The sequence below is a fragment of the Anopheles stephensi genome, chromosome 2 (genome assembly GCF_013141755.1).
Source record: "Anopheles stephensi strain Indian chromosome 2, UCI_ANSTEP_V1.0, whole genome shotgun sequence".
Lineage (NCBI taxonomy): Eukaryota > Metazoa > Arthropoda > Insecta > Diptera > Culicidae > Anopheles > Anopheles stephensi.
Genome location: NC_050202.1, coordinates 59,438,042 through 59,464,179, shown reverse-complemented (window position 1 = coordinate 59,464,179; position 26,138 = coordinate 59,438,042). Strand labels below are relative to the sequence as shown.

Sequence of the window (26,138 nt, the reverse complement as noted above, 5' to 3'; positions counted from 1 at the left end):
AGAATTTTCTTGAGAATTGTCATGGTTTTTCCACGGGGATTAGGAATTTGACAGTAAAATGATGTTCCTGGCGAAGTTTTCCGAAGTTTGACAAGCTTCGCTGCAAACATCAATGCCTGTGTACACCGTTGCCAATACGAACTGTAAATTTTATGCCTTTTTTATATGATTTTACTTTGTTTCGTTCATAAATATATTTTTATGTCGTGTAAAGTATGTGAAATTGATACAGTAAATTATAAAATTAATATTCATCCAATTCGAATGTTTTTCTTTACCCAAAGAGAATAGTAAATATAATTTTCACCATTTAATGAAACTAAAGTTGATGTGCTTCAGTCAACTTTTGCTACGTGTAGTAGGGCCTTCAGAAGGGTTATGATACCGACGGTGCGCTTAATAACAATGTTGTTTACAAAAGGTTCTCGAAGCGGTCGGACGTAGCGGAACGCTCCGCATTTGGGGAATTAGTAACGCGAGAGTGGCTTTTCTACCGTTTCAAAGAAAAAAGGAATATTCGGCATGCTCTTATTGGAGATGCAAAGAAAAAGTGTCACACTAGAAAGCATCGAGAAAAATCGGGCCGAAATGGGCTAGTGTTTAGTTGTGGAGGAAACGCCACAATTTCGAACGAACGAGGTGTGTCGAACGGAAACAGAGACCCGCAAAACGGTTCCCAACCACGTGCAGAGCGTTTCGGTTTTTTTTGTGATTTTGTGTAGTGTGTGAAAAGGAGTAGCTTCTTTTGAAAATTCCGTGCCGAGAATCTCGAGCTGTGTGTGTGTGGTGTATGTGCACGTGTGAGTGAAAGTGTCCTGAAACAAGGGCACCGACAAGGTGTAAATTAAGCCAAATGCACTAAGAGTGTGGGGTGTCGGTGGTGCATTTTCCGAACCCCCGTATGATAAAAAGAAAATCGCGTGACAGACAACCAGAACCAGCGTAGTGGTTCCCGTTCTCGAAGGTTTAAGGTTGCGACCAACGGGGACAGATTAGAGCACCAGTGCGCTGTTCAGTTTCGTGATGACGGTGGCCAACTTGCTGGTGTGACGGGCAAGTTCTTCTGTTTCTTCTCTCGCCTCGCCTTGGGTGTCATTTTCCCCCTGGTTTTTTTTTGCCTGACGGCACTGGTTGGCCGTCCGTCGCGGCGTAATTCCGTTCCGTGCTTGTGGCCACGTTTGGGTAAGGTGTGTGTCTGTGTGCGGCTTAGCGACGGAAAGGGGTCCCTCCACGCACACAAACACTCACACAGAACGGCCGTCAGCCGCACAGCCGGTTCAGATGCGAGCAGCGAGCTTGCGGCGCCCAGGGTGCTTGGCGTGAGAAATCCCATCTGAACGAGCGCGAGCGAGAACGAGAGATAGCAGCGAGGCAACGCCAAAGCGTACCGGAGGGGAACGGACGTGCACAACCGTTTCACAGCGGACGGACAGGCACAAGCGGAGGGGGGTGGAGAAGGAGAAGAAGGAGGAGGAGGAGTGGTCGAGGGTGCGCCGCGTGGCCTTCGGTTTCGTGCCTCGCCGTGTACCGCACACTCGCCGTGTACCGCTCTCGCGCCGAGGCCATCGGCGTCATCGGTCGTCGTTGTCGTGGTCGTGGTGGTCGGTTTTCGGGCCCTGTGGTCGTCGCGTATCGTGTCGGTCGCGTCCAACGCACCCGCTCGCTACTGGCCGCCGTCCCGCTGCATGCCCTGTGTGCCGTCCATCTGTGCCGGTCGCTAAGCCTGTGTGTGCGTCGCGACACGCTGGTGCCCGCCCGCGTTTATCTCGCTCACGGGAAAAACGGGTCGACAGCACGCGGGACGTCGCTGCTGGTGTGTGACGTCGCTCCGTCGCAACCGTTGCGTGCCTTCCGCGCGCGCTCCCGGTCCATCCGGTCATACGACTGGGTGCCATCGTGACGGAGACGACGGGCAATGGCGGACGAATTATTTATCGCCGAGCCCCATCGCCGCCAGTAGGTACCGGAGAATTGCCCGTTCCCGACCTGAAGAGAGAAGGTGGATAAAAAGCAAAACGAAAAACGACGGCCACCGAACAACACCAACAACAACTCCAGCTCCAGCAGCATCCTCCGCAGTACAGCGTTCCTCTCCAAAAACACAACGCCCCGGGTGGAGGACATCGAGAACATTCAGCTCGGCCGCAGACTTCATCGGCCGTTCGGTGCTCGGGAGTTTATAAGCGGGGTGAAGCGGAGTGAAAGTGAAATCTCCCCCATCTTGCGTGCACAAGTATTCACAAGGTGTGTGCTCCTAAACTGAAGGAATACGGTCGGAAGAAACTGACTACCACTGCCACTGCCAGCAGACGAACATTGCCACCTAGCGTGTAGAATTACGTTCACGAAAAGCGTTTGTAACATACACATCATGGCAGAATCAAAGCAAGCGCCGCTTTCAGAACCGGAAGAGTCGCCGAAATGTGATGGTGGAAGAGATTCTCCGCGAGTCACGGCTGAACCGGCAGCGGACACAACAGAGGACACCACCGACAAGGGCGCAGCCAAAACGTCTTGCACACCTCCACCACCAACTACTACCTGTGAGTCAGCGGAAGCAGCAGGTGATGAGAAAGATGAAGAAAAACCAACACTCAAGCAAGAAGTCGACGAATCCGCACCGAAAATTGAACCAGACGAGCAGGAGGACGAATCATCCCCGCAGGAAAGCGATAGGGCAACCCCTGAGGCCGCGCCGGCAGTAGAGGAGTCAGAAGAATCGGTGAAGATGGAAGAGGTCACGGTGGAGGAAAAGTTGACGCAAAAAGAGGAGGTAAAAACAAAGGCACCTACGCCACCGGTAACCATGAAGACGGAGCCACAGCAGCAGCAAGTCGACGATGATGGTGATGATCGTGATGATGATGGTGGTGTTGTGGATAGTGCTGTCGTCGATGCAAAGGGTGCCGTAAACAGTGAACCAAAGGTAGCAGGCGCAGCTGCCGAGCCGAAAGGCGAAAGCAGAAAACGCTCGCAGACTGACCATAGTAGGCGCAGTAGAAGCAGTAGCAACAGTAGTACCAGTAGCAGTAGTAACGGAAACAGTACCAGCGCAGAAGGCCGTAATAGCAGTAGTGGTGGCAGCAGCAACAGCAGCGGCAGTAGCAGTGATAGCGAGGGAGCCAGTTCGGCGAAAAAGGTGAAATTGGAACCGGCGAACCAAGAAGAAGAGGAAGAACCTGCGAAGACTGAAGTGGATGCGGGCGGGATGGACGAGAAGCAGTGGCCAGCCAGGTCACAATCTCCTCAGACGGGTGACTCGAACGTGGCAGACGTGAAGGAGACAGGAATTTCCCGGCCGGAAGAGCAGCAACCCATTTCGACCGAAACGTTAGACCGGGAAGAGCAAACGAGGACATTCTCACCGGCACAGTCAACCTCTCCGGTCAAAAATGCTTCCATCGATGTGGACCGGGCAGCTAATGGTAGCGAGGAAGTAAACCGTGCTGCTGAATCGATGTTACTTCCACCGCCTCCACCACCCCCACCGTTGCCAGATGTATCGCGGCCGGTGGTGGGGAAGGTGTCCATCGTGGCACCGGTACTGGAGCGACCGGATTCGGCTCGGTTGACGGCCGATCTGCAGAGCTGTCAGCGGCAGCTAGCCGAGGTACGGTCCAAGTACGACGTAACGCGCAAGGAACTGCACGCGACCAAGCGCAAGCTGAAACGCATGTCGGTACGGTTGGGCAACATGACAGGTGGGGGTGCGGTACCGCCCGGTGGGCACACCGTAGGCAATGCGTCCCCACATCCACTGACGATCGGTACCACGGACGAGGACCGTAACCGGAAATGGCGCGAACCGATGATACAGGCAGCGATGAAAATTAAGACAGCTATGGGCATCCAGGCGTACAAATCGCTGATCAAGGACGGTGAGCTGCTGCTACCTAGCTTGCGTACCATTACCCGGTATCTGGAGTCGCTGCGCAAGTCTGGTGGGGGATCGGCTGCATCGGGTGCCCTCGCTAATTCCGGCACGGTCACGAAAATCGCCCCCACCACTACAACGATAGAGGTGGACGACGTGCCAGAAGAGGAAGAGTATGAAGATGAGGAGGGGGTGGTGGTGGACGAGGACGGAATGGTTGTGCGGACGGACGGTGTGCTACAGCGCCGGTTGGAACAATCGGCAGGGAGGAAGAAGCTGGCGAAGTCGAATGGTGGTGGCGGTACCGGCCGAGCGGTTGATTACAATCGGAACGAGCAGAGACGACATCCGCCGTACAATTCCCAGCTGCAGGAGATTAAGACAGAGCAGGATCCCGTCAGTTTTACCGGTAAGTGGAGATGAAATAGTTTACTGTAGTTTGATACCTTTGTCCACCTTTAATTGAGGAAGATCTTTAGGTACTTTGGCGATTAGGTTTACTCAAAAGTTTTGTATCTTTGGAAGGACATTTTTAACCCAGTTCTCGGAACGCTCTTATCAAGTTGTTAACACAGCTCGCCTCGAATTGTATCTTGACATCAGGTTACGTTGTTCAAGGATTTTCTCCTTTATTTCACCTCCCTCACGTTTTGTCGGGGGCCTTACTTTACCGAATACGGCCCGGGGTGTGTTGGAAGCGAATTTTGTTTCAAGACGATGTCTTGAGATTGTTCAGGGCGATGATGATGCTCCCCGAAAGGAGAGGAAAAGTTGTACGGAAACCTCAAGTCACCCTTCGTTGCAGTTCTGTATGTGTTCTGTTCTCGGTTCACGGTTCTCGGGGCTGTTGCGAATCGTCCGCAGTAGTAGTGGTAGTGTGTGAAGGGTTGGATTGGTGCTGCCGTGGGTATGTTTCCCATGGCACAAAGCACAGCCGGCACATTTGGAGGGTACGCCGGTCACGCAGCAGCAACTGGCAGTGCACGGCGCTTGGCTCGGGTGTAAAGTATTGATTTTCTCAGAACACGATTCCCGGAACGAGGCAGCAGCAGATTCCCGTGGCAGAACTGCTGAAGAACAGCTACACACCGTAGGCGACGCTTGTAAAACTGGTCCATCATGCTGCTGCTGCTGCTGTATAGCTGGGATAGTTCTGGAGCAGGAATTTAATCGAATGGTCTACCGTTCTTGGACGAACATGAGTTTGCCGTCCCGGTCGGTTGGAGGACGACGGGGACGGTGCGTAAAAACAAGGCAATCGGGTGCTCGGCTGTTCCGAATATCCAGCGGAGCATCCTGTGTCTCTCGGGTGACGTGGGCTGTTTGAATTTCCGCCCCCTCCAGGACATTGGCGCGCGCGAACCTGTCGGAGGGAGCGATATACATTGACCTGGAAGACTTTCCGGTTGGAAATAGACCCCGAAGGGATCGCGATTCTTCCACACGCGCGCTGTCCACTGACGGATGAAGGGCGCTCACGGGGAATTTGCCGCCCTGTTTGTGCTAGAATCAGTGTTTCTCGAACATGTCAGCTATTTCGAGATGTGTCCCCTGCTTTCCCTGTGCCCGGGTTCGGGCGGACATTGCCTCTCAAAGTGTATTTCTTTGTCTGTGTGTGTGAGTGTTTGCGCGCGCGGTGGTGTATGGGGGACGCAGTGCGCGTGTCCTATGCCATGGCTACGCCTGTCCCACTGCTGCACTCCAGCGGGGACGAATTTCCGATGGTGAACATCGGAAAAGGTCCCCGTCAAGCGTGAAGCTCCGGTCATGGGGTTATCGAGCAGCCCAGAGTCACTCGATAGTGTGTACAGCTCCGGGACCGTGCTGTGAGTGTTTGTGTGGCCCAGCTTGTAACTCGGTCACCCTGGGTCCCCTGCGCCACCGTCCGGCGTTCCGGCGAATCGGTTGGGAGTGTCGGCGTTGGCAGTGTTGGGCGAGATTGTTTGAAGAGAACTTTTGCCTTCGCTTTGTCCATGGCCGGGTATGGCACTGGCGAAGGTGCTTGCCGTTGTCAAGGGGTTTACTTCCCTTTGCGGGGCGAGAGGGGCGAGTGGGAGAAGGTGAGGACAAAAGTGGGAGCAGGGAAAAAGGTTCGGGAAAACGTTGGCAGCAGCAACCTCGTTGGGACACATTCGGCACGGGAAACCATTCGCTCGGCGTGGGTTTGGCCTTCTTTTTTTTTGTGACTTTTTTGTGCGAGTGTGTGTGTGTGTGTGTCCACAAAAGTTGTGGGACCGATCGAAGGTAAAAAAATCCATAGCGCTTGGGAAAGATGGTATCCTGGCCAATGGGTGAACCTTTTTGTCCCTTCCTGTTTCATTACCGCCCACCCTTCTACCTTGGTTCGTGCTGGGCGGCAGCGGCACGCAATGGATGGGTACCGGTCTCGTTTCATTCCATTCCGGGCGGGAGCGTTTTTATTAAATTCACTCCACCCCGTTCGAGTCCTTCGCCGCACCCCGTGTAGCTGAAATCCCCCTTTTTAACCGACCGGATCCGAACCCGACACGGGATGGCGATCCCTAACCGATTGCGCCACTTTTCTCTACAGTGCCGCTTTTTCCCGTTGCATTCCGGCCAGTGGAATAAGAATTTGTTTCACCATGACGTGCTTTTGGGAAAACGAAGAGATCGGGAGAGTCTGCTGTCCTTCTTCCCTTAAAAAAATTAACTCAGAAAATGGCGAGGATCGACCTCTACGACGAGCTAGGAAAGTAGAGAGGAAAACTTTTTTTTTGCGGAAAATAATCGTTCGTAACAGAGTCAACTATTACGGACCGGAGGGCGGGCTAGAAGAAATCTCCTTATCCAACAAGAAAATGAGATCTGAGGAAGCTGCCTTTTGTGCTGTAAATTCTTTGTTTCGCACGACTTTACAGTCACCGTCTAATGTACTCTGTTTTCTAGTATCAATAATTATCCACTTTCTTAAGAATTTTTGGATTCGAGCAACCTTCCAGCAATGTGAAAGATGAAGCTGTTGCACTAAATTAGAACCGTTTAATACTTCAAATAATGACAGAGTGGGATCACCACTTAATCCTGGAGGAGCTATCGTGTCTGTAAAGCAGAGATGCCGCTTTATTGCTTATTTTGTTGCTGGAAATGAAGCGTCCAGCTGACTCTCGGCCTGTCTGCATTTGTTTCTTTCCTAATTAATTTTCTACCAAAGGAATATTTGTGTATATGTGAGGGCCCACACAGCAAAACATTACCTTCCAAAGTTCTTGTTGGTCCAGGTCTCTTCCTGCAGCCTTCGATGAAGGACCCTGCTGAGGCGTTCTCCAAACGGCTGAGAGGCATGGCAAGTGAATATGGCCACGATTTCTTGCCATCGGTATGCCTCCCCACGCTTGGCAGCCACGGGTACCCCAAACAACCCACTATCCTGGCCAAACTACCCTTGCACGCTACAGTTCTGTGAGTGTGTTTGGATTTTGTTTCCCTCTCGTTATTCTCTTCCATTAATTTCAGCTCACCCGGCGCAAGTGGTAGAAGGTTTCGTTGTGCCTGTCTTGCCATGCGAACGAGGGACACAGCACCGGAGTGACGTCGATGTTCGTGCCGTTGCCCGTGGCCATCCGCGCCCATGGTGTGCCGTCCACGTGGCCTCTCGCTCGCACATCACTTCGATGCCGTCTGTCCTGTTCCTTCCATGCCATTCCTTCCCCTTTCTTCTCCCGCTGTCCGTACGCGGACGACCGAAGGATATCCGTAGCCTGTGTGCCGTGCCATGTGCCCCGGTCGTCGACATGGTGCGGTCGTGTAACCGGTCCCTCTCAGAGCACTACGCTCCCTTTGGCCCAAAAACGGGGTGTACCGGGGCCCCTTTTTTGCCAACCGCTCTCAACGGTCGATTCTCTTCGTGGGCTGGTTTTTATGCTACCCGGTACCGTGCCCGGCCACTAGCCCGGGCGGTGACGTTGGCAGTGGAGGACAAGAAGAGAGAAAAAGGGATCTCATCATCGTCCCTGCGTTCCGCATCCCTACACCATTTCTCCGCGCGTGTATCGCTGTTTCTCTCATTCTCATCTCGGTGAGGATTATGTTACAGAGATGTGGAAGTGAAAAGGAACGCACCAAGGAGCATCGTCCCCGCGCGCACACACTCACACACACGCTCAACACCCACTCGTCCTCGCGGGCCCTTTTCTGGTGGCTGGCATGAACAAAGCTCTCTCACTTTCTCGCTCTGTTTCGTGTGGGGTATGGTGGTTCGTGCGTTCGCTTTCTTTCCTGCCACCTTTGGCTTACTTCGTGCGGCCATCTCTGAGTTTTTGGGTTGCCCATCTGTGTGCCCATCTTCTTGGCTGGCCGGCCGCGTACCGGTATCAGGTTGAAGCTGATTTTATACCAACACCGTAACCTGCACGGAGCAGCGTTTTTTTTTTGTTGCTGCTGTACGTCGTGTCCGCCTCCGCCGGTTGCTAGGCCCTTCGGTCGTTTCCGACCGTGTCTTGGGTCGTTGGTAGAATTTTGGATACGCAGTTTTTTTGGCTTGACTTTTTTTTCTCGAGAAACAAAATTTTTGCTTTTAGTTGAGGCTCAAATTTTTCGCATTGCTGCTGGTGTGAAGGTAGGTGTGTTGTTTGTGTGTGAAAGTTTGTACCGACAAGCCTAGAATCCAGAGTAGATGGGTGTGTAAGAGGCCTAAGGAATCGTTGGATAGAAGTTTTAATGATGTGTCCAATGGTTGGTTGATCAGTTGCTTCTTGGATGAAGCGATCTGTAACAGAAAGATGGGTGATACGTTTACTGGTTGATTGTAAATATAGTGATGAAAATGTTCTACCGGAAGAAGTGTTTTTTTTAAATGTATAGTTTACATTAGCACTGTGTGTAGGTGTCCCAACATTACCCTACCTTTTTATAATATGAGAAAATGGGTACTAATTTATATTAATTGAAAAAAGCATCTTTTTCTTCTTCAATAAGTTCTTGACCAATAGCGAATTTTGAAATGGACCTTCATTACTGAGAGACATCCAAGGCTCTTTCCTTGTGTTCACTCTGCAATTAGATCCTAGTACAGGCTTTCTAAACTAATAGATGGACAGATAGTCCTGGGTACGGAGTGACGCTCTTGGCGGGATTCGAGACCAGGTCCTGTCGTGTGGGAATTGCTTCTATGGTAATCTAATAAAGCTCTATAAACAAACAAAAACACAGAGCATGCCCGAGAGACGTCCAAGGAACTTCTTCTTTGGCTCTACAACCTCAAGGCTTGCCGTTTCTGGATTCTTCTACCTAGTCTACCTACAGGTCCTACATCTTCCAGGATAAAAGTAGATACATTATACTTGACTAGATACTTTCTGGACGTAATACAAAGTCGAAGAATTGTAATTTTTATAAATTTATTATACTTTACGCTAATCTGAAGAGAAGTTCTTACTCACATTGTAGAGCTCTGTTCGATTTTCCACTTCCCAAAGCCAATTTTTCCCTTTCAAACGTATACGTGCGTTTTTTGTGGTTTGGGTTCGTTGCTTGTACTGTCAATGGTACGGGAATCACTTTAGCCTTTGTTTAATTGAGTTCTACCACCATCTGTTGCGCAGAAGAATGATGTGAGTTCGTGGGTCGATTATATGGTTTCTGGTTATAAGCTCGCACACGTATGGAAAACATGTAGAATTTTTAATAAGTTCTTTGTTGATTATTGTGGTGTTATTAAAATGAAATCGGTACATTGTAAATTAACAGAATATTAATTGCTTCTGGTACTTTTTTTTTCTCAGTTATAGGGATCATTCTGAAAATGGATAGATCATCGGGCTGTGATTTCTATTTTAAAACCAGCTGCCATACATTCCAAACGCTTCCATGCACACGAATAAAATACTGTTGTTGCTATGGGAAAAAACATATTTCATCGCTTTTGTATATCATGTTTTAATTTTTCCCTCCCGTGTTATATAAACTCAACACCCCCCCCCCCCCCTCCAGTACATATGGAGCATATCAGAGTGGTTTACAATCTCGCTTTGTTCGATGTTATTTTATTTCCCTATTTTGAATGATTTGTTCGATAGGTAAATTTTGATCCGGATAAATACAACAGAAAAGAAAACCTGCACACTCACACTGTTGTGCGTTGCTGTCCACAAAATAGTTTTCCGAGCTGGTTTGGAAACATCCGTTTCGGGCCCGGCATCTCCCGGCCACGGGGTTAAATAATTACCCCCTTGTACTCGTAGTCCACGAGTAGTTGTTGGGGCCACCGATTTTTATGCGTTGGTGCACTCAACCCTCAGGACGACACACAGCCTCTCACTATGTGTTGCATTTTCCGGAGCTTTTTGCTTTGTGAGGTGGAGTTGTTTTTTTTTTAACTCTTTTCACTCGACAGTCGATCAATCGGTACGTTAATGTGTAGTGCGCGTTGCTATGTGCAAACGCCGGAATCAAAAATCTCAAATGGAGATTCAAAGGTGGATCGAAACAAAAAAGTTGCCTAGTGCATGGATGGTGCAGGATGCTTTCCTCCCTCCCCCCCCCCCCCCCACAGGCTGTACACCACCCCCAGCGGGCTTAACTCGGGAGGTTCCTTTTGTCCATTAGTGGTGTATGGTTTTCCGCGGGCCGGATAAAAAACCGTCCCAATTTGTGGCTTGCAAACACTAAAACCGTAACCGTGTGTGTGTCTGTGTGCATGTTGCATATAGAGCGCATCAATAGTAATGCTCTACTCGTTCGGTTGTTCTTTATTAGTTTAGTGCGTATGTATTTTATGTTCATTTCACAGAAACACCCACAGCAGGAACACTCACTCCGGGCAGCAATCATCCATCCGGCAGGGAGGTTTTTGTGAAAATTAATGAGAGAGTCCCCTGATTTATCTGGTGACCGTTTTTTGATGTGAATATACGATTTCAATGCATCGAGATATATCGTGTGTTCTAGGCCGAGAACCAAAAAAAACAAAAAAACGGGCAGATTTTAGGATAACATTTTATCCACTTTCCCATCGTGTACTTTCATCGCCAATATCGCTCCACTATCAATTCATTCGCTGGACCACAAAGCTCCCCCCGACTCTCCTTCGGCTTCCTCTTCACAGCCTCTAACGGTTGCTGTTCGGTTTGTCCCGGGTTATAATTATTCGGGTAGGCCCGCGCATGTGAAGTATTCGAATGGCCTCCAGTATATTCGGTCTGAAATTACAGCCATCGGCTTTGTATCCATCAAGCTGGATTCACTGAAGGGCGGGAGGGGGTGGGAGGCTGAAGGCCATTGGTAGGCGTTCGATTATCCAATGAAATTTTCATCCCAATCCCGCACGGGTCGACCGGATTTGCATTCTCGATTTTTTTTTCGCTTAAATGAAAATGTGCGTGTGTGTGAAAATCAGGCGACCGGTGCAAAAGTTTCCCTGCAGGCCTGTAATGGAAAATAAAGCGTCTGTAATGGAAAATATATAAGTAAACCAAAAAAAGAAGAAGAAGCAAAATGGGGCATGGGAAAAATCGTCGCCTATAGTAATGAAAATATCTATTCGCGCGCTTCGAACGCGTAAGCGGATAATGTTTCCTATATGGTTGTTTTGCCGCATGGGGCTTTTTGATGTATTTTAATTATTTTTCTGTCAATCTGTCAGTGTTGTGCCAGTGTACCAGTGGGGGGAGGATGCAAAAAAGAAAATGCTGTTACAGCATATAGAATTTAGTGTGCTTATTATTTTATTCCCCGCTCCATAGTACCAGATTGTGCAAAATGGTTTACTACTTTTTTGTGTGTGCTTGAAAGCTCTCTCGACTCGATGGCTTTTATTAGCAGCGAGCCGCTCACCCATCTGAAAGGGAAGTATTTTAATGTAAAAACAAAACAAATAAAAAATGGCTCCCATCAAACATCAATCCGCATGTGTGTGTGTGTGTGTCGACGAGCATGTGAATGGGTCACATTTTCACTTTATTCAATTTTCATGGAAAAATGTAGTTTTCCATTTTCTAAAGGGTCGAGAGAGAGAGAGCACAAAAAAAAACGCAAACATTTTCCCTATGCCTTCATCGACATCTGTGTGCGCCATTTTGTGTCCGACCATGTTGGCCAACGCCGGGATTTTTGGGGGGAAGCTGTGTGTTTGATGATGGTTTGCGCCCCTTCGAAGCTTTCGCCCCAGGATTATTTGGAGCCACCCGGGGTAGGTGTTGGGCTGTGTGTGTGTGTGCCTATGACTCCTCCACCGTACACCGTGCCAAGGGCAGGTAGATGAAGTTAGTCCTGATGCTGCTTGCCACGCTCTTCTCGTGCTTGCCACAGGGACGGCACACCAACACCAACAGCAACCCCTCGTGTACCGAGCAAGGCCCTGTTACGGTTTTGGTGGAGGCCACGAAAAACTGGTGCGCCACGTTGAGCTTCGTCCCGGTTTACGTCCCGAAATCCTAGCGATCGCTCGAGGTGTGTGCCGGGGGGAGGGACGCACCGTTGACAGGGCTACGGTGGAAAGCCACCGAGAAAATCGATAAAATACCATCGACAGCGGCCGCAGGAACTCGCAGGCAGGGTTGGGTGGAAAGGTGGAAACGGCTGTAGGAATATTGGGGAGATTGCGGCAGTGAAAAAGCTGGCAGCAAGCGCCGAGTCACCGAGCAGTGGGTGGAAACGAACCGTACAGCAGTCCTAGGCCGCGTGTGGGAAGGTGGAAGGGCAGGAGGCTTTTGATGCTTCAGGGACGTTAGGAGGTCTTGGGCCATCGTAATTCTTGCCACACACACACATACACACGCACAGGGATGTTCTCTCCCCCGGTGGGCCGTTGTATTTATCTCCCAGGACAACTTGGAACACTGTACGCCACCACTGTTTGGGTAGGAATTCTTGTTCTTTGCCCATTTTTGACAAGGATTCTTGTTGTAGGCTTTACATAATTATCCTTGAAATCAGGTGATAATTATCCGAGGAGAAAGAACGACTCGGTATGCGGGACAGAAAGTCGGATCATTCTAATCGTTCTGATGAGTCGTTCTTCAGATGATGTGTCGTAGAATTTCGTTGAGAAAGAGAAAAGAAAAATGAGCGGAAGATGCTCCAGAGTGCTTGAAGTATTGCACACAAAATATTTCTTTTTATTTCCTTCGTAGAGAGCTTGTTTTTGTTTGGTGCTTAGATACGTTCTATAATCTTCAGGAATCAATTCTTGCGAAACTCTTAGTTAATACTTCATGTTTTTGTTTCGTTGCTACACCAAGATGTGCTATCGGTGGCCGTTTTCTTAGCCCTGCTGCTCCACGAGGGTGGTAAAGATGGCCCGACCGTTTCCAAAAAGGGGACGGCCATTTTGTTGCCAGCCCCGGGACCATCGGCAGTATCGATTGGTTTTCGTCCGCCCCTTCGTCCACCCACCGGTGTCTGTGTGGCCAGGAAACCCAAGATCCCTTTGGCCTTTTTTTTTCCTCGGCGGGTTCTTTGTGTGCGTTTACTCTCGCCCTCGTGCGCCTTGCGAGGGAAGGCCGAGCGTGTCGTCGCGCCGGTGGACACACCGTCGACCTTCGGGCCGGAGCCCATGATGTGTACCACGGGCCCACGACGCACTTACACAGAAGAAGCAGGAGGTGGCAGTTGGGAAGGGGGAAGCAGGGAATAAGGGGTTTTCTATCCCATTTTTTGTTTCTTCCCACTCGGACTCGGGGCCAACTTCATCCCTGAGCGGAGGAACCGGTGGAACGCGTATTGCTCGCTTCCCGTCCCAATCCACCGACTCCCTCGCCTATTACGAGCCCGATGGGTTTCGTTGTCCTCGTTTTGGGTTCGTTTGTCTGTGTGTGTGTGTGTGTGGGTTTTTCGGTAGGAGAAGGTTTTTCGATGGGGAAGGTATGCCGGGTGTTGGAAAACTTTGTACAACAAGGGGACCGTTGCCACACTGGTAAGGATATGCGACGTGCGACGCGACTGTGTGCGGCAGGAGAAAGCGGAGGAAGATTACCTTTTTCTTCCATGAAGATACTGAGAGCGGGCAGTGGTGGTGGTGCGGACACGGTCGCCGGGTGTGTTGCTGCTGTGCAGCGAGAAGTGTATGGCGCAGGATCCAGGGCCCTGGCCAGCATCCGGAAAAGGTCGCAGAAGAGGGTCGCGTTGGTTTCTTTCGTATTGGTATTAGTACGGGACGGTGGAACAACGTTCACAGGGGCCCGCACCTGACAGTAGCAGGGCATACGGTTACGGGTGTGCGTTTGCTGCCATCAATTCACCAACACACAGCCAACCAGAGCGTTGAGAGATGGAGGAGCGGCGGTACGGTGGCCTGTGGCTGGTCGTGCTTTCCCATCCGGTCCCTTAAGATTTGGTGTGGTGTGGCGTGCGCATCGGAGGAGATGGAGAGTGGTTCATTCTGAGCTGTTTTACCGACTATGGCTTCTTTTTCTGTGTCGAAAAGCGGCGATGCCACGCCAGCCCAAACCTCTCGAATTCCGGTTTTAGTCCTGTCAAGATGTGGCGATTTTAGGAAGACGTTCGAGGAAGGCAGACTTACGTCAGCAGACTCTCAGATCATTAAATTTTGTCGAAGAAAGATCTTCTAATGCTTCCTTGGTTCCACCAAATATTTTATTTTGATAATTAGACGAATCGTTTTAAAAGGAAGTTCACTGCTTTGTCTTTCGGGATAGTTGAAGTTGCATTTCAGGATAGTTGGCATTGCCTCAAGGATACTCGCTCTTGCGTCACCTATCAGATGTGCTTAAATGAAACCAAAAATTACTCCACTTCTTCATCTCCAAAAAACGCTCAAACTGTGTACAACCAGTTAGAGTTGGGATATAAACGAGCGGATCGGTTACTCGCTCGCTGGCCATGGCAACTGTGAGCTGCGGCGGCCACACGGCACACCATCCCCTGTGCGATGCGAAAACCGTGCGGCAGGCACCGTGTGTCGGCCACATTTTGCGTGTCCGTGTGCTGTCGCGCTCTCGCCTTTTGTCTGTCTTTCTGCCGTTTTCCGTTACCTTACCTTTCGGCGGGGTTTGTTGGTACGCTCGAGGGACACGAGACCGTGGCCGCAATGCCATCTGTCGCTACCCTGTCGCGCGGCAGGAAGCTATCCGTCGTTGGTTGCACAGTGCGAGTGGGAGCACACACCGTGTGTTTGTGTGTGTTTGGGGGGTATATGAAGCACACAACTACACGTATAGAGCGTGTGGGAAGTTTGGAGAAGCTGTGTGCCCTGCTCGACCATCTTGTTGCCGTGGCCATGAAGCGCAGAGGGCCACCATTGCACCGTGCTGTAATCTTCGCATTGGCCATCCCTTTTCTTGATGCTTGAGACAGCTATGCGCTCGTTCCTCGGTTGTTAAAGAAGCTTGAACCGGCAGCAATAATTGGTTGCTGGAAAGAGGCATGTTTCTCAGGAGTTGCGGTGGCAAGGACTGATGGGATCTGCTTGACGATCCTCCGGTTAATCGACAGAGCAAAAGATCAGTAGATGAGCGATACTCTATAATCATTAGAACTATTAGAATCGTCCAAGATGAGATCCTCCCAGATTCTCTGCTGCGAACCCTAAGGTTTCCCCTTTGTAACGTATCAAGTTACCCGAAAAGTTGTCTCCGGCTTTGTGCTTTGTTCTTAAAGACGAACAGATGAGAGGGGATTGGGGGGGTAGAGTCTTCGAACTTCACACATATGCAGGGGAGCGTAAGGATGCGCGGCTCGTTGCACATTTGCACGTTAATGCCGTTAATGTATTTGTGCAATGCGTAGTGTGCGCTCGTGGCGGTGTAGTGTTAATGGTGTAATAAGCGGACTGTCAATTATGTTTCGTGAGCCACCTCGCCTGCCAACAGGGCATGAGGCAAGGGCTCATTAGGAGCTGCTGCTGCACAAATCGCGCCGTTGATGATGGTGACGGTATCTCGTTATTATGGTGACAATATTTGAAACAAGATGAGGATGCTGATGGTGCAGCATTGTTCACCAATACTATCGCCAAAAGAGGGGGCGGGGGGGGGGGTGGTGTGCATGGGTTGGGAAAAACGTATATAGAAATCATATTGCTCTAGGGATTGGCCAAGGTGCGGGACCGGGTTGGGAGGTTTTGGGGTTATATAAACCACCCACTCGATGTGTTTCCACCCACCGACCCACGGGAACAGGTAAATGCCCTCGCCCGCTGGCTGGGTGTGCGTGACAGTATATAGGAAAATTCCTCCTTCCCCCCCCCCCCCCTTCTTCCTTTTCATCTCCACCACCACCACCCCCCTTTCAGCTGGGTTATCCTGTAGAATCACTCCACCGGCAGCTCCATCCCCCACGGGCCACATTTGCAAATATGGTTCTCGCGAAAAGGTGGAATTTGAAATTTGATTGCTTATTTGTATTTGCTGGCCATTTTGAATGGACAACAGCAGGGGGGGGGGGGGGGGGGGGAGGCGTGAGGTAAATGTGTATGTATGTGTGCACATTTATGTGCGTGGGCGCACGCGTTTGTGCGTGTGCAATTGGAACACAAAATTGATGAGCGTCCCCTGGATATGGTCACAAAGGGGTTGGTAGTTGGTATTTCCCTATTTTTTTAATCTCTCCCCGGTTCCGGACCGGAGTTCCGGACGGGGTTCCCTAGTTTTTGCGGGACCTAGGGTACAATAGACAGAGAGAGAGAGAGAGAGTGAGACTGGAGCTGTATGACCGATATCTTGATCACGGCCGGGTACTTTGCTGCCTAAATGTGTGCAACGATTGGTTGGTGCATATGTGACGGAGCAGGTTAATTGAATGCACTCTGCTCATCAACATGCTTACCCTCACTCCGTCGCTTGCCACCATTGCCACAGTTCGGCTGAGTTGGTGACTGCTTCCGTGTGCGTGAATTTGGCTGCGGTTTCGATTAATTTGTTCTTTAGTGGAATCGGATGCTACGGCTAAATCATTGTAGCACAAACAGTTTTCGAACTGTTGGAGCAAAGTACCTGTGGGAAGTGGAGACGATAAGCGATAGGTGCGATACCTGCAATTTCCTCGTTAACTCTGGGCATGGGATGGTCATAATCAAAAACTGATAAAACTGGTTTTGTTGCACCAAGCAGCTTGTGAGCAGTTGAATAATTGAAGCTTGTCGGCAAAGACCATTGTGATGGTTTGTCGAGGCTAGAATTTTCCATTTTGAAGGATATTCTCTATTCTGGTTACTGCTCTGAGCATCTGACTTTTGAGTATTGAGCCTTACATCGTATTGCATTGTTTGGATCTATGCAATACGTTTTAGATAGCCAACTGTTAGTCCTTAAAGGGAATGAAGTAGAACTCTTCTTTTTTGGCTCTACAACTTCGAAACGTAACGACCTGCCATTTCTTGTTTTCCTTGGCTTAAGACAGTCCTTCGCCTTGGATAGCGTTTAGAGGAGGTTTAGATGGGACTTGTTTCCGGGTATTGTCGTGTGAAGTCTCGAGATTGCCTCAAGTGAATTGAATACGTCGTAGCATTAAAAAAACAGACTTGAAGAAGACAAAATGAACAAAAACATGCATAGCAATTGATTTTTTCCTTCCTCAAGCTCTTCGCTCACTTGAACTACACAGTTTCTTCTGTAGTTATTAATATCCTATGTTTATTTAATCAACATAAGGCGCGATGGAAAATGGGAAAACATCCCCGGCGGATCTTCCATCTCTGCTCAACAATAGCGGGGCCCTTCAGTATGCACTGCTGGAACACTGCTTTTTTTCGTGTGCCGTGATAATTAGAGAGCCACGGTGGAAATGAACACGTGAACGATCCGTAGCAGCGTTCATTCGTATTGTGACAGCTGGGGATTATACCTGTAACGTCACATCGATCACCATTAATGATGGCGTAGGAAAACGGCGCTGTACATTGGTAAATACGTATTATGATTTTCGTCATCAGTTGATCACACGGCACGTGCATCAGATGGGGAATGGGAAATGATCGCTGGCCTGGCTTAGCCGAGGTGACGATAATGGATGGAACGGTGACGTCGTGATCGTTGAGTAACGCTGCTAGGTTCTCCCGTGCTGGGACTTAGTCTTCTCTGATGCGTCCTATATAGCACGGCATGTCCTGTGAGATGTGTCACAAACTTCATGAATTATTCCAAGATTTCAATACTACCTTTTTCGAACGAGATTTTCATGGCGATGGCGTTTATAGGACAGCAAGGGACAGTACTCTCACGGGAAGCTTACGTAGAAGACGCGTGTAATCGGTGGCCTGCCGATCGAAAAAAAGCTCCCGCATATGGCCCCAAATGGCCCTGATCTCTCTTTTATTTTTGAAACGCGTGAGTTAGTCTGTCTACCTGCGTGTGTGTGTGTGTTTGTACCACATGCGGGGCCGTTGAAGGTGGCCACATGCGCGATATATGCATGGCGGTATGTACATGGCCACCGTCGCACACACTAGCGCACCGGCGCGACTGTGTGTCCCCGTCGACGAGACACGCACGGGGCGTTCTGTTGTGTGTCAGCTGCTTCCCGAACTCCAGACACAACCGGCACGCAGCTGGCCGGCGGTGTCGACTGCTGAAGGACCAGCATGGCCAGCAGCCGTGCTTCGTTCGCTTCTTGTCATCGCGTCATCGCGAGATCGGCGATCCCGCGTGCCTCGTGTCCGTTGATATAGGGTGGTGGGCTCTTACGGGGGATCGCACTCGAGGCCACTGGTTGTGCTGTGCGCGAGCGCTCGCGCAAGTGTGTACGAGTGTGTTGCGCTGTCTACACCCGATTCACGGAGGTGGAACTGGCCCGACTGAACGGAATATGTGTGTGTTTTTTTTTTCGTTCGTTCGCGTGCGTTCCCTTTGTCGGTGGCGGGCCAGTGTTTGGCTCAAACGGGCCTTTTTCTCGCTCTCGCGCATGTGGCCCGTTCGTTGCAGTTGCGCCGCGTCCCAACGGCCTATTGCGTCGAACATGTCGGGCCAGAGCCCCGGTTAGCGATTACTGATGGGTTTTGGTCGCTGCTGCCGCGGACATATGCGTGTGTGAGAGCAGAGGCACCTGGTGACGGTTTTTTTTTGTTCGTTGTCGACCTCCCCACATACTGCCCCAGTATGGCCAGTTTTCGGTTGAGTTGCGCTTCAGAACATCTCTACCGTAAGTTGCGCCTTTAACAAGAGCGATGTGGAAGTCGACTCACTGACCACCGAGCCCAGCCCAAAAGCGTGACTCAGTTGATGTCGCCCCGGTTGCGTTTGTGGCCGCAAACGAAGCTGCTCGCTTCTCGCTTCACTTCACTTCCGCGCTGCTCGATCATTCCGGCCCTCCACCCTTCGGACTTCCTTGTGCCGCGCTTGAACGCCTCGTCCACGGCGTGCACAAGTGGCCGATGGTCCGGGGTGCGTCTGACGCTGAATGCTGACGCAGCTGCTGCTGTGTATGATTTTTTTTTGCTGCCTTCTGCTGTGCTCGTCTTCACCACCCATTGCGCCCCCCGGCACACACCACCACGTCGATCGTTCGATCCCTTTTCTTTGCGGCCTGTTCTTCCGACGATCTCTCACGCTCGTCGTACCCCGCGTATTTGGGTTGGCTCGCTCACGCACCCGGCCGCATGTGGTCGCAGCGATATTGGTCGCGAGCCTTGTCCTCTTCTTACCAATAGACAGGCTGCAGATTCTTTGCCGTCGTTCTCCGCGTGCGTACTCGCGCGCGCATCCGGTATATGGTGGCGCGCGCTTGAACCGCCACACACAGGGACGGTAAGGAGGCCGGCGGGAAGGGGTCGGCTTTTAGTGGTCGGGTTTGGCCTTTGCCATGCTGCGGGCCCCCATGTGCCATGCGGTGTGTGTGTGTGTGGATGTGAATACCAGGGGCAACGGAAGGCTCCTTCGATCTGTCGCCTCCGAGCGGTATTGGTGGTGTTCATCATGGTCACACACAGGCACCTGACTGGTTTTTGGGCAGTATTTTGAACCTTTTTTTCAGTCTTGTGTAATAAAAAAAAAACCGCGACCGTCCATTTTTCGCTCCAAACCGCTTTTAGAGCAGTTACGCTGGATGGGTACCGGTGGGATCGAGATTAAACAGGTCATTGAGTTTAAAATGTATCTACTCGGGGGAAGTGAACACTGGGTGGCAAAAAATTGGGACTTTGGGATTGATTTTACCACTACCGCTAGAGTTCGGCCACGCCTTAGTAAACTATTGTAACTGGTTTGTAACGGCCTAGCAATCTGAGGCTCAATGAGGGATCAAGTCCCAATACGACCAGGTATCGGCAAGGACCGAGACACAGATTGGTTGGCCAAGTTTTAAGGACTTGCTTGACTTGCTACTAGAGACATAGTCGTTCACACGAGTCTAAAAAGCGCTACCATATCAAACCATGAAAGAAGAGGAAGAAGCTTAAGGCCTGTGAGAGCGTCCCGTTGTCCAACGTCACGGTCGCTGGCTTGTCCGTGGATGTGGCAAACCATTCTGCAAACCAGCGAACGGTTGACGTTAACGTTGGTGGTTAACGTGGTGCTATTTTTAGTGTGCGACCTGTCACTTTTGTGGGCCCACGGTGTGGTTGTTTCGGCCACGTTGTCCACAAACCCGTTTTTGATCGTCAGCATGCGTTGCTTTTGGCCAGCACATTATGCTTCAGCGAACAGAAAAAATATAAAGAAAGAAGTAAGGAATCAGCCACCGAATATCTTTAAGGTCTGAGTGAAGTGTCTTAGAGTTTATCAAACCGTGGCATCGTAGCATAATCCCAAGCAGGAGGTGGCTGCTAGCGAGCGGGCCCGAGGTCAATACCGTTCGCATCCGGCCTTTGGAAAAGGTCCTGACCTTGCCGCATACGGAGCGAATCATTCAGGTGGACGGTCACCGGAGAACGGCACAGTAGTATTGCACCACACTACCAGCGTTGGTGGCACCAAGATCTACCCCGCTCGGTCGCGTCTATCTTGTCGATGCGTTAGGTATGCGATGTCTCGGGTCCCTCCAAATGTCAGCCAATTTTGTGACCGTTTTTAAGCTGTTTGGTGGGAAACCCCCGGCAACCATGGCAACCTTGAGCACGGAAGCATGGAGTGTCCAAGCCTCGGCCGGGTATTGCCGGAGGAACCCATTTTTTGACCCACGGTGTTGAGGTCAGCCACGCGACGGACGGTACGCTTGATGGAACCGGAACACTGTCAAGGTTCGTAAGAGCGGGTTTCTCTTTCGCTGTGTGAGGTCGTGAAGATCTCGTTGACGTTGGTGTAAGCACCCACCCAACAGGCTCAAATTAGGGTGAGACATTGCACGGTTATCGGTGGCTAATTCGCCGTGAGCTCTCCTATCGTGAGGGAGGGAGAGGGGGAGGAAGGGGGGTGGGGAGGAGAGGGTGGCAGGAACGGGTGCTTCAGTGTCGTCGAGTTTAGCAATGTTATCATAAATTGCGGTTCAAATAAAACTCCCGTTCCAATGATGATGCTTATCTGCTTGCGGTGGTTGGTACGGGCGGTTGTCTGTTGTCCGGAGCCGCCGAACGCTCGAGAGAGGACATCTGAAGCTGGAATAATGGCTACTGGCTGGCTAATCACTTTTAGCTGCGTACAGAGAAGTTAAAAAGAATGGAGTATACTTTTTGGGATCTCGAAGGTTGGCAAAGTTTGGCTGTTGGATGTTTCAATGTACTTTCTGTATGAGGCAAGTGTGCCCGGTCTTACTTGTGATCGATTCCTCGGTCGGTTTGTTGGTCTGAGGGTAAAAAGGCACGGTTGAAAAAAAAAAACCGATCAAATGAGGTAGCATCGAAGCCGAGGGTGAGGACGGTGGTCGGTCGTGGCCATGCGAGCCGCAACAGGGACCGCCGACCACCGAGTCGCTGGTTTTCTTATCGCGCTTCGCTAACTTTGCACCGACGTCGTCCGTTCGGTCGGTCCGTCCGTGTGGATGTTTTGTACGTGATTACATCACCACCATCACCACCGGCGATGACCGCGGCCCGGCACGAAATGCCCTTCACTCGCACGGCCGACCCGGCCCACTGTTGTGTCCCCCATTGCGCGACCGCACACCAACGCGCACGGCTCAGTCCGAACCCGAACGCGACCCCGATGACGGCGGTGACTGAGCGTCGTCGATGGGACCGAAACGGGCAGCAACAAACACACACAGCGCACTGTGTCACCCATCTTGTCAGTCGCAGAACGCAGGAAGACAGCCAAGGAGCGGAAGGGATGGTGTGGTTCGGGGAGGGGACATGACGCTTCCCTATCCATAACCTCCTCCCCTGGCTGCCAATCTGCTCTGCTGGTGGGGTAAATTTTGGGGCTTCTTTGGTTCCTCGGAGTCGATGCCTCCTTGTGCCATACGATACGATTTAGCGCTGATTGGCATTCGATTTTGCCACACGGGACCAAATCACACCGAGAAGAAGAGGAATGAAGGGAGGAGGGCGGGGAGACGAAGGAGGAATGAAGTGAAGAGTGGTGTCACAAGATCGGTCGCGCGAGAGCCTGTGCCAAGCGTACGGGGCACTAAAGGCATCCGCGATCTTCTTCGCTCGGTGCGGTGTTGTGTCCCCAAAATCTGGGATGGTCGAGCACAGAAAGTGCGCCCATCTCTTTGCCGAATCAAAAAGACCAACCAAAAAAAAGAAGGTGACACATGTACAGCTTCCAGCCAATCCACAACGCGCTTCGTATGCAAATCCTCCCGGCGATCGGGTACCGGCGAGGATACCAGGCGAGAATATTTATTCCGTGTAGCAACCGGTTTCGGTGAAAAACGATCAAGAACATAGCACCTCTGATGGGCGCAAAAGCCCTGTCTTGGCGATGCGACACTCTGATCGTAGTGCTCAAGGGTTAGAACGCAGTTTTAGTATCGAGTTTAAAATTTCGTAAAAAATGTCTTAACTACAGATAGCTACAGCTACCTAAATACATTTTCCATGAAGTACGCAGTCTATCAATGTCGAATACACCGATAAAACATTAATCATGCTTTTGCTCGTACACTTATAATCTCTCCGGGTACGGGTCATTGCAAAATGAAGACAAGAAATAGATATCCATCATCGATCAGTATTGCACCGTGTTGTAGTTACATGAATATATTCGTATTGAATCTGGAATTGAATTTAATTCGCGGTCGCTACTTAAAAACTAATGATAATATTTTAATATAATTGATGATAATGTAATAGGTCATATCAACTCTATTTGTCAACCTGTTCAATGAACTTGAAGTGGGACGAGGTTAATGTTTTGCATCTGCATCTGTGGTCAACTGGATGGATGGTCATCTTATGCTAATACATAGACATCAGTTAGTGTCTGTTCTATCTATATAGCTCTTCGTCCTAAATTTTCTTCTTCTTCTTTGGCTTAACGACCTCTAATTAGGTCATATGCCTGCCATTTTACTAAGCTTACTAGAGCTTATGATATAACGTAGTTGGGAGTTCTCGCTACGGAAGAACGGTCCTGATGGGATTTTCACCCCGGTCCTGCCGTATGAAGACCAGCGCCGTTTTCGCCTCATTCTAAACGCCCCAAAGATACCTAAATACCTGATATCGACATCTGATAATATTGTCTGACGAAATCACGTGTTCTAACCTTTTTTTTCTCTTCCTCCTCTTCTGCTTTCTAGCATCGCCCGATATAAACTACTACCAGCATAATGCAGACGACGATGACGATGAGGATGAGGATGGCTACCAAGATCCGACGTCCCTGCTGGAAGAAAGCCGGTACGAGGAAGCTAGTGGAATGCATCTGAACGGAGAGGACGCCGGCTACCATTACGGTCAGCCAGGGCAGCAACCGCACCAGCAGCAAACACTGTCTCAGGCACAGATCGAGTTCCTCAAATCGATGGTAGGCTTCCGGAAGAAGTGGACCCCGTACGAGCTGCGAACATGTAACGACATTCGCCGCATCATTGGTAGCCGGGAGTATGAATCGTTGCGCCGAAAGGATGGTATGCCACTGCCCAGTGTGAAGACGCTTCGCAAGTACCGGCACGCTGCCCAGCTACCGGACGGCGTGGACGTGATGGGTCGGAAGCGTAAGCTCAACGAAATGGACGACTCGCCCACCAATCAATCGCGCACGGTGCCACGGTATGGTGGAGGCGCGGAGTCCGGTCCGGCCGGCACGGTTGACAATGGGTCCGGTGTGCTGTTTCCGTTCGGTAATGATACAGATAAGGAGCTACTCAAACCGGAACACGATCCCGACGGAGGTCATTTCGATGTGAGCATACTGACGCTGCCGCAGATAAGTTTCCTACAGACGCTGACCATGAACACGAAAGGCTTCTCGGACTACGAGTTGCAGCGATCGCTGGAGCTGAAAAACGAGCTTGGTAGCGGTAACTACGAAACGCTACGGAAGCAGGAGTTTCTTAACATTCCTACGCTCGCTATGTTGACGCGTTACGAGCAGGATAATGGGCTGGAAGATCTGTCACGGCTGAACGGTCGAAGAGCACCGGGCGGTGAGCGAAAGCGCCGTAAGGCAAACGATGCAGCGGTAGAGGTGGTGGTGGCGGCGTCGGCGGCGTCGGCGGCTCAGGAGCAGGAAGACCAGCGGAACCGCGAGCTCGAGGAACAGCAGGCGCGCGAGCAACAGCAGCAAGAGCAGGAGCAGGAGCAACAGCGTCAGCTGGAACTGTACAACCGATTGACACAGGCAGATCCGTCCCGGCATCCACTGTTCGACAGTATTGCCGGTGACATGTCCCCGGTCGAGGGTGCCGATCCGGCGATAACGGCGGCCGCCATTGCCGCGGCCATGACGGCGGCAGCCGCAGCCGGTTTGCATCCCACACAGTTGGACCATCATCTGAACGGCAGCGGTGGTGGTGTGGCTGGCGGTGGGGAAGATTCGTCGATGAGCATGTTCGAACATCATTCCATATTCGACAAGGACACACCGACGTTCGATATGACCAAACTGTCACCGGCACACGTTGAGTTCCTGAACACGCTGCCCGAGAATCCGAAGCGATGGACGCAGGAGATGATAAATTCGGCGCTCGATATCAAGAACGAAATTGGCACGCGTGATTATGAAATTCTGCGCCGACAGGGAATACCGCTGCCGGCGGCCCGAACCCTACGACGGCACAAGGACATTCGCAACAAAGCAGATCGGGCGATGAGCGAAACGGGGGAAATCTTACCCGGCAGTGGTTCCGCTACGCCGGCCGCAGTTGTCGGAGGCAGCGGATAAATGATGCGTGCTGTGTCGAAGCGTTCCTGCCTCCCATTGGGTTTCCGCGTAGTGCGGTAGAGTTGTGGACCGATGGGGTTGGTTGATATGTAAACGTACCTGTGCCAGATATCATTTAGTTTCATCAAAATAGTCAAGCGAGTAAGCATAGAATAGCGAATGGCAGTCACAAAGAAGTAGACACAAGGCACAAGTAAAAGGGGAAAAGTTTAGCATGCCATCAGCGCACATCTGGGAGCGATCATCTAAATTTTTCGTTAAACCTTCGCCAATGTATTACTTTGTTTTGATTGTCGAAATGTCTTTAGATTACCGCTAGCAACATATTAAAATAGTGTGTAGAACCAAAAGAACCCGCAAATGGATATGGAGCTTCATTTGTAATTCTGCGTGATTCGTTTTGACTTACTCTTTCCAAAAATTCCTATCCAAACGACCTCTCGTGCGATGCGTGAATGAGTGACAAAATGATTTGGCGGGAGTAGATGCGATAGTCAATGGAGGTAGAAGAAAGCTGTCCGTTTGAAGTTAGCTGAATTGAGATCTGGAAATCGAACACGGCATGCACCAAATAGAGGAAGGATCGGTTCAACGAAATGCGGCCACTCAATTAATGTAAATATCTATAGCTAACTACGTGGTAGATGTTTGTTAAGCACAAGTATGAAAAAACACACGGTACACACGGGGATGTGTGTCCTATTTTGAGAGCAATTACGAAGAAATTATTCTAGACGTCAAGAATGTAAGCGATCTATGTATATGGTAGTAGTCAATCGATGATGTTTGATAAACAAGCTAATTCAAACGATGCCAACTGTAGTGTGCCAGGAGGAAAACTGTGTCGATGGTGCACGCACATGAGTGGAAAGCTCATTTGTGAACAATTTTAACTCTAGGTGTGTTTTAATGCGAGAGTTTCGTCGTAACGCAGAACGAGAGAGTGTACATATTTATGTAAACGCATTAGCTCGATATTCGGTACATTTCTTTGAAATTACCACCAACTCTATGGAAACAATCAATGGAATGCCGTTTAACCGTGAGACCGCAAAGTAATGTTACAAAATAAATCCTGAGCTGATGTGAAGGTTCTTATGGACCTGCTGAAAAGAAAATGGGACGTATTTTTGCTATGCTAGTGTAAC

At 50.4% G+C, this 26,138-nt stretch overlaps 1 protein-coding gene across 1 annotated transcript; it reads left to right on the top strand.

The window, feature by feature from the left end:
• The first annotated feature begins 395 nt into the window (after positions 1 to 395).
• LOC118506426 lies at positions 396 to 26,103 on the top strand. The gene is made up of 2 exons (XM_036043526.1): positions 396 to 4,283; positions 23,405 to 26,103. The coding sequence occupies exons 1-2, from the start codon at positions 2,372 to 2,374 to the stop codon at positions 24,988 to 24,990; spliced, it is 3,498 nt and encodes a 1,165-aa protein (XP_035899419.1). The 5' UTR covers positions 396 to 2,371; the 3' UTR covers positions 24,991 to 26,103.
• The last annotated feature ends 35 nt before the right edge of the window (positions 26,104 to 26,138 follow it).